Source organism: Eucyclogobius newberryi, unplaced genomic scaffold, assembly GCF_026437365.1.
Source record: "Eucyclogobius newberryi isolate DKJ021-1_F unplaced genomic scaffold, fEucNew1.0.hap1 SCAF_5, whole genome shotgun sequence".
Lineage (NCBI taxonomy): Eukaryota > Metazoa > Chordata > Actinopteri > Gobiiformes > Gobiidae > Eucyclogobius > Eucyclogobius newberryi.
In genome coordinates, this window is record NW_027316167.1 from 33,407,908 (window position 1) to 33,420,336 (window position 12,429).

The 12,429-nt window shown below is 40.9% G+C and overlaps 1 protein-coding gene across 1 annotated transcript; it reads right to left on the reverse strand.

Annotated features, from left to right (window-relative positions):
* Window positions 1-4,568: 4,568 nt before the first annotated feature.
* On the reverse strand, window positions 4,569-9,284 carry LOC140381071 (N-acetyllactosaminide alpha-1,3-galactosyltransferase-like). Its single transcript, XM_072465092.1, has 3 exons — window positions 9,197-9,284; window positions 8,610-8,747; window positions 4,569-5,260 (listed from the first exon to the last, which is right to left on the reverse strand). Exons 1-3 carry the CDS (start codon window positions 9,271-9,273, stop codon window positions 4,579-4,581), a joined length of 897 nt encoding a protein of 298 aa, XP_072321193.1. The 5' UTR covers window positions 9,274-9,284; the 3' UTR covers window positions 4,569-4,578.
* Window positions 9,285-12,429: the final 3,145 nt, after the last annotated feature.

Consider the following 12,429-nt stretch of genomic DNA (forward strand, 5'->3'; position numbering starts at 1 on the left):
AATTCAGATTTTCATAGATGGCCAATTTTTTGGGGAATGTGATCACGGACAGGACACTTCCTGTCCCCGACATAGAAGACAAAAGTTGTGTTTTTACGGTATCGTGTTTTTTGAGTGCACCAAACAAAGCCACGTTTTGTTTTGTTTTATTTTTGGACTTGACGAAAATTATCTTTTTGGACTTGTTATGTAACCATAATGCATGACTAGATGAAAGTACAGGACGAAAAGACAGAAGTGTTTTTAAATTTAGGATCAAATGCAGGCACAGGCCTGGAAGTGATAATATGGGTAAATGGGTGACTGCTGAAGTTTTTGGACATAGGAGTAGAATGGGTAGTGAGTAAAGTGATAGTAAAAGTTATATCAGTAACTTATTTATTTGTATTATCATGAGGAAACCTCGTATTGCATGTAGACGTAAGTGAGGGAATAAGTTAAATAGTAACGTCCAATGCCCTCCCAGGAAAGACATGAATGGGTCATTAACTAAAGGCAAACGACACCAAGTCATAAAAGATAGTCAGAGATAAGGGGATATTGACTGGCAAATAATCTGGAGGACTCAGGATGGAGCAGATGTTGTTATCTTTGCGTATCAACAGCAACACCTCAGGGGGGGTTGATTGATGGGTAATAGGAAAAGTTAAAATTAACAGCGAAAGAATTTGACATTCTAAAGGAATTACCTGAAAGATTGTGGAGATTCAATCAATAATTGAATAGATTTAAATAAGACAATATCATCTAAATTTAGACGCTATAGAAGTTATGAAAACCAGTGATAACAGGAACTTAACATTACAGGACTCAGGACGGAGTCAGGACGGACCCGGGGGGGGAGTGTAATGCAGAAGAATAAATTTTATGAGACCCGCAGATTACCTGAAGATAGTGAAAACTAAACAGGGGGATGGGTAATCAATACATGAGTTTAGAAGCAGAATGACAGGGATACTGGAATCCCAGGGGATGCAGCGTCTGATACTTATATCAGCAGCAAAGAGAAAGTAAAAGCAGGTTACAAGTGAGGGTAAGAGTAAGTGAAAAGAGAGAAAGAAAAAGCAGATTTAGAAATTTGGAAATGGGTGTTTCCTCCGTTGCGAGAGGAAGACAGAGAGAGAGACAAGGGGAAAAAAAGGGTTGATACAAAATTATGTGCCTTATAACCAAGGGGAAGGTTTAGGATCGTTTTGATTTGTTAATACACATATAGACTTGCTAGAACAAACTAATACACAATGTTTGTAAAGCACCACATGAGCAGGTGTGAGAGATTGAGTTTGAATCTCACCTGAAGCACATATAAAAGATTAGCACATATTACATTAGCTTTGTGACTTTATGCAGGCCACACAAACAGAGGAGATGTGAAATTGTTAATTATGTGAAGAATTCTAAGTTGTGAACTGACCCTTATGGCCAGCTCAACGGGGGAATTATTGAGATAATTATTATAGTTTGATGTATTTGAATCAATCATACATACATACATACATACATACATACATATGCGCGCACACACGTGGAGACCAGACATTTAGAGTTTGAAACTTTTAGAGTTTGAAACATTTAGAGTTTGAAACATTTAGAGTTTGAAACAAATGGTGGTAAAACAGACACATAGACGGATTAGAGACACACAGGGGGGGGGGGGGGGGGGGGGCAGCGCCGTGGAAGGAGGGGCTCAGCCAGGGATGTGACCACTGAACTGTGAAAGGTCAAGAGGTGACATTGCGGAGTTGGAGTGACAGACGCAATTCCATCTCTTTCTTGATTACATCCTGGATTAGTGAATGTTGTAAACTATCTGGATTATTGAATTTTGTTTAAATGTAGAATTGTGTAGAAGTTTGAGAAATGGGCAAAGCCATTTATCAAATGGAGGGATATACGTGTAAACAAATATTCCGAATCAATAATTACAAAAAAAAATTGTAAACAAGAAAACTTTGAAATACACTGAACTGTCGAAAAGACTTTGTTTATCACCACAGCAGAACGTGTTGGAGATGTGGTGTTTACAGAGACGGAGCCAAGTGGACGGAGCCACATCGTGTCGTCCTGACCATTGGAGGGACGAGAACATGGGTGCTCTCATGGGAAAGTGAGAGAAATGTCTGGACAACACAGCGGCGGATCCATAACATCGCAGACGCAGGACTTCATTTGTATGAGTTTTGTCCAGAGTCTACGGTAGAGTACGATACTCTACTACGATGAACGAGAGCCAGAGGCTACGGTGCGCAGAGTACCATACTCTGTGTGAAAAGAATCAACAGTTATCATCATCACAGCGATGACGGTAATATGGGTGCTGAACACCTGTATTATGCACCGGACAATCGGGACAATCGGGACAATCGATCAACATACACAGACAATGGAATATAGAGGGAAGAAAATAAGTGATCAACTTGAAGAAAGGTTGTGTAATAATGTACAATGTATAATTGACATGACAGAGGCTGAAGAAACACAATGGCGTATTATACAGCCACAGTTGTTTGCACTAACTAAGAGAGTTCTTTTTTTATCTGCTACAACATAACTACATGTAATGTTAATGAGATTATGAATTGAGATGGGAAATGTACCAGTTCATATGTGTCATAGGTGTGACCGAAGCGAGCAGCGGGAGGAGGTCTCTTAAGGAACCAAGAGAGGACGTATGGGACGTTGTGCCTATGTATCCCTTATGTGGCCAGCCATGGTCATAACAAAGATCAGCATCACCCAGAACCATACCGCAGGGTCAAGGTCGAGAGGTTAGTGGACAGTCTGGTCCCAGTAGCACCTGATATATGATAAGATAAATGGTCTGTTTGTCAAATTACAGAGATTAACCAATCTGACTCAAAATTTAGGACAGTAATGCTGTAGACATGTTGTGGGCCGAGAGAAAAGAAGTGTGTTCAATGTTGAGAAATGTGCATAAACGTTTTGTGTGTAAAAGTGTCATTTTAACACCAATATGAAAGACATGTTGAAAACTGAAAAGAATAATGTGTTTGGCATATGATACAGTAGACTAATGCTTTGATAAACAGGAGGGAAATGTGATAAAATGTGAATATATGATTATATTTCTGTGATGTATTTTATCTGCATAATAGTGATATTTTATCTGCATCATTAGTCTAAGAGAAGAACGGGTGTGTGACAGCATTTGTTTGTGAAGGGGTCGTAAAGATGGGCCAAAGGATGTTTACCCTAGGGGGGGGGTGATAACCCAGAGGAGTCTGGGTAATGTTTACCCAAGGCTTGATCTCTACGGAAAAATACCAAGTGCCTTGATGTGAGGCTGACCAATGAGAAATGTGACCCGCCTATTCCAGAATATCTAATAAAACCAACCAGCATGGGAAAAAACAGGGTGAGACGCGGGGGTGAGACGCAGGAGGGTCAGCCAGGCTCCTTACAACGGCTTGGCTGACACAGTCCACGCGTTTTCTCCCATGCATGCCACACAAATGTCTGATCTTTCTGTGTCGTTTCATATTCTAAGTTGAATTGTGTTCTCAATGTGTTAAGGAATAGCATCGGTGTATGTCTAATTCCATGACACTTTGGCTGCAGTACCAATGGGCTGGCCACTGGGACCATTTGCGACATGCCACGGCTAGCCATGCCCTATCCAGATAATATAATTGATCCATGGCGTCTTCTCCCACATTCTGGGGTGTGTTTAGTGTGAAAGAAGCTGACCTCAGGACACCCTCAGGCCGACCTAAACCTCACAGTCTGAGGAAACAGAAAAAGCTTGTAATTTGATCAAAACTGGGCTTGGACCGTATTTGCATGAATGGAGGCCTAGATTGCTGTTTGCTGTTTACCAATTTCACTGCATTTCTCACTGGTTTCAATATCTTGCTTCAGGCTTCATTTTCTGCCACTTGATGGACATGCAAATTAGTAAAATATCTGAGGTACTCGACTTTATTCTAGTAAATTAATCGATTTGGTCTGTAAAAATATCATGTGTGACAGAATCAGACTGCTGCGTGCCGTCTTATTATCTCACGCAAACCCAAAGTTAAGAAGCTGATTGGTCGTTTTGGGATGAGCAATGACGGGCCACCCTGCTTTACTTCTTTTCTCAAAAAGCTGCTTTAAAGCTTCATTATGTGCAATAAGGGCGTGTTTGTGAGAGCCAAAGGAACGTGTTAGCTTGACTAAAAAACCTACTCATCTTTTCACACACAAACACATCAAACCACAACACAGCTCAACTCAAGATCAATATTCTGAATTCAAATGATTTAAAAACAATTCTGGTGGAGGGTTTGCCACCTGCTTGTCTCTATGGAGATTGTGCATTGCCTGCATTGTTTAGCAATATGGAATAAAAAGTGGAATACCCCCATTGAGACGAGCAGGTGAAGCCACAAGACCTTCGGAGAACAGATCTATGGAAAGGCGATCCTATATAACAGTAAAACGCCTGTATTTTAACATGTTTGACATGTTTAATTAAAAATAGAGGCAAAGTAGGTGGCGACACCCGCTCTTCTTCATTCGACCTTGTTCATTCAACACACAAAACTGTAGTGTTTTTGAGCTGTTATTTTACCATCTTTATTGAGGCCGCAGTTTGTCATAATCCTTCGGTGCCCAAATTAAGCGTGTTACAACGATATCTTTCCGGTTCAGCTGCATGTCCCAGCAGTACTCTGGCGACAGCAGCTTGGAAGGTTTATGAAGCCAAAAATACTTGTTCAAATGGCTTTCGTCGTGCCATAGCGCCTCTACATTGTTCTTCTTATCCTCCATGATGCTTTCTAGGCATCCGTCAGCTATCATTTTCACATTTTCCCAAGTTCCTCCGAAAATTGCTGCGTGGTAGTAGTAATCCCCGGCCTCCATGTAGGCTTTGGACTTTGGATTGCGATCATAAGTGAATCGATCTTTCGGCAGCTTGTAGTAATGGGCATGTAGAAGGGCGACGGATTCACCTAAAGCTTCTGATCCAAAACGCCCGGTGAATATTTGGTCCACGTCAAAACAAAAGACATAAGGAAACAAGTATTGTATCTCTGAAACGATGACTTTGGATATAACTTTCATTCGCATCATAGAAATGTCCTGCCACCGCGAATGTCGTTCCACTTGGATAGTGCGGATGTTGCGCTGAGGGCCCAGGTTTATCATGGGGACTTTGTCGATTTGGTCGGTGAAAACGTAGAACGTGACTGGTAATCCGATCATAAAGTGCTCCTCTGCAGAGACAAGGAAGTTCTCCAGGTAGGCCTCAAGATACCTGCAAAGGAGTTTATACAAATGGTTAAATCAACTTCAGCACAAAATATATACAATATACACCGCTGCAGGTGATGATCTTTCAGCTGCAACACAGTGTTTAAGCCCAAACAACCATGCGGAAAGACAAGTCCCGTGGTCATGGAGAAGATGTCACTGTGTTTTAGAATGGTCGAGTAATTGGCATTGAGCAGAGAAAACATCTAAGGAAAAGTAGAAACTAATCTACAACAGATCTTAACCCCAGTGAGAGTGTTTGGGACGAGCTGGAGAAGGCTTTGTGCAGTGGACACTCATTAATACTATTAATACTACTTAATCTGTGTGAGGAATAATGACACACTGAAGATCTGTGTGAGGAATAATGACACACTGAAGATCTGTGTGAGGAATAATGACACACTGAAGATCTGTGTGAGGAATAATGACACACTGAAGATCTGTGTGAGGAATAATGACACACTGAAGATCTGTGTGAGGAATAATGACACACTGAAGATCTGTGTGAGGAATAATGACACACTGAAGATCTGTGTGAGGAATAATGACACACTGAAGATCTGTGTGAGGAATAATGACACACTGAAGATCTGTGTAAGGAATAATGACACACTGAATATCTGTGTGAGGAATAATGACACACTGAAGATCTGTGTGAGGAACAATGACACACTAAAGATCTGTGTGAGGAATAATGACATACTGATGATCTGTGTGAGGAATAATGACACACTGAAGATCTGTGTAAGGAATAATGACACACTGAAGATCTGTGTGAGGAATAATGACATACTGAAGATCTGTGTGAGGAATAATGACATACTGAAGATCTGTGAGAGGAATAATGACACACTGAAGATCTGTGTGAGGAATAAGGACAAAAGAAGATCTGTGTGAGGAATAATGACACACTGAAGATCTGTGTGAGGAATAATGACACACTGGAGTGAAATGAATATGTTAATATTGCAGAAGCTTATTGAAACTATGCCACAGCGATTTTGTGCTGAGATCAAAGCTAAAGGTCCAACACATATTAGAGCGTGTGACCCTTTTTTCCCCCGTGGTGAAGGTGGGACAGGCAGTGTGTCTATATTGTATAATACACAAAATACTTACATATTATGTAAGTATTTTAATGAGAGAAAACTAATCAGTTTAACAGTATCTGCATCAGTGATGAATGAGCGTAGCTGCCATGATCTGACTCTCTCGGACAGACAGGTGGATATTCTTCAATTGCAGCTAGACTGGAGTCGGGGCCACTCAGGAGGAGAACCAGTGCTTTGAGATAGTAGAACAGTTCAACTGGAGTTGAAGGGGTATCTGGGGCTGAAATAAGTCGGGACGCGGCCAGCAAGAAGTTGACCTGGGATTGAATTGGTTCAGAAAGACATGAAAGCGTGAGGCTGAAAGTATTCTGACGTGGAGACCGGTGGGGGGAGGCAACCCTTCTGGGTTGGAGCGACAGGGCAATCCGGTGCTTGAGAAGGCTGGAGGAAATACAGAAAGCCACCAAGGATACCACAAAATCCACCAGTGAGAAGCAGGTGGCAATTTTCCAAATTGTTGGGAAAGCCAATATGATGAACATGTTCAGGATTGTCTCATTTGTCCTGAGTGTGCCAGGCTCAAATGCCTTTGTAGAGAGGATCTTCTCACTGATGACTAATAAATGGTCAGACTCAAGAAACAGATGCAGCACGGAAATGATCTAAAATGAACTTCTAGTCACTGTCAACTGTGACTTGTCATGCAAGGAGTTGTACCTGGCTGTGCAGAAGGCTAAGAAAATGCATGAATCAGTCAGGAATAGCAAGAAATATCCATGGAAGGAGTAACTTTTGACTTTGTTAATTTAAAATACTTATTCATGCAATCCCCACACACCTCATAGATTAGGGGCAGTATTTCTGAAACTAATAATGATTTGTTACTGTGATTTACTGCAGGGTAAGAGGAGGTCCATGAAACAGACAACAGCAAAGACACAGACAACTGAGAATAACAACAGAGACACGGTCAAGAAGACAATACATACCTAAAAACAGAAATAAATATAAGAACTAATCAAAGAAAGAGAACAGGAAAATATGAATACAGTGTAAGAAACAACAGAAACAGGTCAGGAGAGCAACACCAATACAATTTATATATGAGAGAAAAACAGATGAAGACAGATGGATACTAACAAAAGGTTCTACACTCGTTAAATGAAATGTTTTAAAAGCTTAAATGTCAAAGTTATAATAAAATGTTAATATATAACTTCAATATGATATGGCCTCCCATGTATTGCTCAAAACTGGGATAAATTAGTTTAACAATGGTTGGTTTAGGCCTAAAGCTCTTCAGTGTCTATTTGTAGAATTTTGAGGAAATAATTAATTTGATACATTTAGGAATAATGCTGTAACATAACAAAATGTGGAAATAGTGAATATTTTTATGACCGAAAACAAGGGAAACATATTTATAAAGAGATAAACCCCGTGCCCCCCCCAAAAAAAACAAAGATCCAGTGTCGACACCCCTAATGGAAAAAGTACACAAAAAACCTAGCTAAACCCGAAAGGAAAAGGGAAATAGTCCCACCAGGCCAAACACAAATGCTAAAGCTAACAAAAAGCTACCAGACCATGCAAGCCTGCAGGGAGCAACTGAACGGGGCGAGAAATGTGCGTAATGTGACGCACAAAATGGGGCAGCGAGCAGCGAGAGAGCGAGCGTGCTGCCGGGCGCTCCATTTAAAGGCTCCAGGGCGCGCAAAACGAAGCCGGGAGCCAATTTATGAAAAAACGGTGAAAAATTATAGATTAAACAATACATACCTAAAAACAGAAATAAATATAAGAACTAATCAAAGAAAGAGAACAGGAAAATATGAATACAAAAACAGGGGAAAGGTGCACAAACCTGACAATAGTGCACTGTAAATAAGTGTGTTTTAGTTGTTGGACTAGCAGCTCTTTCACATTTCCATTGTGTTTTTACAGGGGAAAATTGTATTGATCACCATTGACTCTCGCTCATTTTTGCCACTCACAACTAAAGATTTAAAATGCTGTGACTTCACCTGTTTAACCGCTATTCATGGCTTTCAGGCGTAAAGATTCCTTCCTGATTTGAAAGATTTGGCATGTTGTGATGGCAAAAGGTCCTCACAAAATCTTCACAGAATCATTTGCTTGAAACTCATGAATAGGCGAGTGTTGGTCAGTGAGTATAGGACGGCATCAGCAGAGTCACGGACTCTGGAGGAAAGCATGGACATAATTGTGTTGAATAGGCCCGATTAAAACTCTCTTATGTTCATGACATTAAGTAAGATATTGCCCAGCACACGTTACCTTCCGACGGCGAACACAGTGAGGGCCACAGAGCTCTGGTTCTCGGTGTGGGCCCGGTCGTAGATCACCGGCTCCCACATCCCCTCCCACATGATCGGTGCCTTCCAGTCCGTCTTGGTCTGAACTGCAGGCCGGGCCCTGGAGGTGAAATTCAAGTGTTTTTCAAGCACCTTCACATTTGTACTTGTTGTACTTTACTGTTCTGTGGTGTATTGGTTATTTCAACTCTAGGTTCTGAAATTAAAACAATTCATGACATTTCTAACTGGTTTCAATGTATGTTTTTCTCAATTCAACCTAAATAATCTGTTCGTGGAGCAATATATTTGTACTTATTTAGTAGACCTCTTGACAAATTAGTATGCACCTTCATCATTGTTGCATTATTTTATATTTTTATTGTTCTAATTATTATTTATTGTAGTTCTTGTTTTATTTCGTTTTTTCTTAACAACTGGTGGGGTAATATTAATAGATAATATTTTATTTACATGTGAACTACAGTGTAGCAAAACTGTTTACATTTAAAATGTATTTGTATTTTGGGTAGTGAATAATGAGTTGTGATGGAAAACATTGATTCTTACTCATAGTTGAGCATGTCGTCCAGATCTGTCATTGTGATCACTTTGGGGGCTTCTGCAGTTACAGAATGGAAAAACATCTGTTTGCTGAAGAGAGGGGAAAAAAAGGATAATTACAACAGTTTTACACATTTAGATTTAAAACATCCTCACCTCATGAGCATGATGGTGATCCCAAACAGGATCAGGCAGAAGAAAGAAAACAGTCCTACAAGCTGCCTGCACCAAACAACAACAAACATGGGAATATGTCAGACAGAGTTGAGATTAATGTGACATCAGACATTTGACCCATGTTGCATTGGATGTGGCAGGAGCAGTGCAAAGCAGCACCGCAAAGACAAATATCTCTAATGTTGACTTGAATTTAGATTGGTTTTGAAAAACCTATAGGATTCTAGAGGAGGAAAGGCACACGTGATTTTCAGAAACTAAATCAAGTTAACATAATTATCTCCGTTGCCATTTACAGCCAATTTGTTTTTCTTGCGTTGAGTTGTTAGCCCTAAGCTCAACCCAAATAAATGTTTAGGGCCAGTGGTTTTCCTTCCCTTAGCCTCTGGTTCCAGATATTTAAAAGCCCCGGACTGTCACTGTCCAAGTCCATACCTGACATGAGGTAAAGGAGGCATAATTTCAGCAAAGGCGAGGCTCCAAGCTCCAGAGATGCTGCAGGAAAAAAAACAAAATCAGTTTCAAAGCGTCATGAACAGGTCTATGACCAGAAGATCGACTCCACTGTAATGGACAGAACATTCATAATTCACACACTTATGCGTTACAATCTGCTGTTTTGTGACAGAATAAACTGAATACAATACAGACATTTAAACTTCCTTGTATAACTCAGCCTGGCCAGGAATTTCAGTGTTTCTTGCACTTTATTCCTTGTCTCTCCAAAACTACTTTTTCTACTTTTACTAAATGGATTGGATCACCTTGATCGCCAAATCCTCATGTCTAAAAACAACCACCACCACCAAGCAACACTAAATGGGCCTGACACTGGCATTCTCCTGCTCGGTCCTCCAGGAGTTCAGAATTCATGTGACACTTTCTTCGCTTTGGCGGTGAAGACGGTGAAGGAGAAAACATCAGACCGCTGTGCATGAGAAGGCAGATGTTCTTCTGTGCTCCAGCTGTCTCCACCTGCTTTTGCTCTCCCATGCCGATTATAGTGACTTGAGCATAAGCAATGCAGGTGACTGATTGATAGAGGGGAGTAGACTAGAGTCTAGAGAATTATGAGGTACGGCATAATAGAAAATTCCTTTCTCATCTACTAAAGAGGTGTTGTCAAATGAGGGCTGTTCTGTTATGCATTAATGTTGTGTTTTTAGTTTAAAAGTGCATAATTTGATCTATGCTTTAATTTCATTGCATTTGTTTTCTTATGCCGCCATCTAGTGGATACTTTTAAATGTCGCAGGTAGAGCACATGTTTAAAACAAAACTTTATTTAACCGGAAGTAACTCATCAGTAACTCATCATGAAGGCACCAGGCACGGCCGCACGCAGCTTTGGCTGCTTTTGGAGATCGCAGATTTCTTTATTTTGAGGTTGCATTGCCGGTATGTAATGTTGTACGCGTGCACAACAGCTGCATTTATGTTATTTTCTATAAGCCAGTGTTCAGTATTGAATTTGACTGTTCCATCTCTGCAATATGTTAATTACACGCTAACCACGTAGCCATCAATATTGCGTCATCTAGTCTGCTTTGTATACATATATGTGGATTTGTTTATTATTTATATGTATTGTAATGGACATGTTTTGATTTTAAATATGTCTATTTTCAGTTTTACCTTTTCGAATATCATTAAACCTGCTAAAAGACAACGTGTCTGCAGAGTCTTTGATGTGAGAGAGGAGTTAAACCGGCTAAACAGCACAGTAAAACGGCAGCATCCAGGCAGAAGATTCTGCGGTCATCCCCCTGCGACAAGAGTGAATCTACGCTGACCACTACTACGCCTCAAGCAGCAAGGCATTCAGCAGTGTTCCAGCAATCGTCACTTTGTCAACGCAACTATGGCCGACAAAGCTCCATCCACCCAGGCTTCATCATCGGACAGCACGCCATGCAACGCAACATCCGCCAAGGCGCCATCCAACAAGTCTGTATCCTATAAAACCCGGTCTGAAGCCAGATCAACAGGGTCTGCAGCTGCCAAGGCAAGAGCAAAAGCTGAGGCAGCAAAGGCCCGTCTCAACTTTGCAGAAAAAGAGATGAGTTTGAAATTAGAAAAAGCTAAACTCGAAGCATCTATTGAGCTATTACGGCAGGAAAAAGATTTAGCCTCAGCCATAGCAGAAGCAGAAGCATTAGAGGCAGCCGCTGCTTCACAGTTAGACGCTCAAAGCCATCCAACTCGGTCCGAAAAAGCCGAGCGCACTGAACAGTATGTCAAGGACCAAGCCACACTTATGAACAAGGGTGAAGGTTGCACTTTTGAACCATTACAAAACAATGATGCACAAATGCAACTCAAGCAGGAGCACATTAGCAATGCGTTGTTACAACCTAGAGGAGAGGATAACAACAACTATCTAACTCCACATGCTTCTTTTCCAAATGGCAACTATTCCCAGTATGTTCCAGCTAGTGCCTTTTCCCATCCTTTTAAACCTGGCATTACCAACTGGACCCACAAGGTGTCAGCACCAACACATTTCAATCCTCCCCAAGAGAGGGACAGTAATGCAACTGACTTTATCAGGTACTTTGCGCGCAGGGAAATAGTTGCAACAGGACTTCTCCAGTTTAATGATAAGCCCCAAAACTTTAGAGCGTGGAAGCGCTCTTTCAACAGTGCTATCAGAGGGTTGGACTTGACAGCTAGTGAGGAAATGGACTTGATGTTAAAATGGCTTGGCAAAGAATCCGCTGAACATGTGGAGCAAATCAGAGCCATACACATAAACAATCCTGAAGCAGGTCTTGAGATGATTTGGGATAGACTTGAACAATGTTACGGCTCAGCTGAGGCGATTGAAGATGCCCTTTTCAAAAGAGTAGATTCATTTCCAAAAATCACATCTAAAGACTATGTGAAACTAAGAAAGTTCAGCGACCTACTAATGGAAATCGAGAGTGCTAAAGCTGAAGGAGACCTTGTTGGCCTCTCATATCTAGACACAGCCAGAGGTGTAAATCCTATCATCCAAAACCTTCCTTTTAACTTACAGGAAAGATGGATAACAGTTGGAACAACATACAAACGTCAAAACT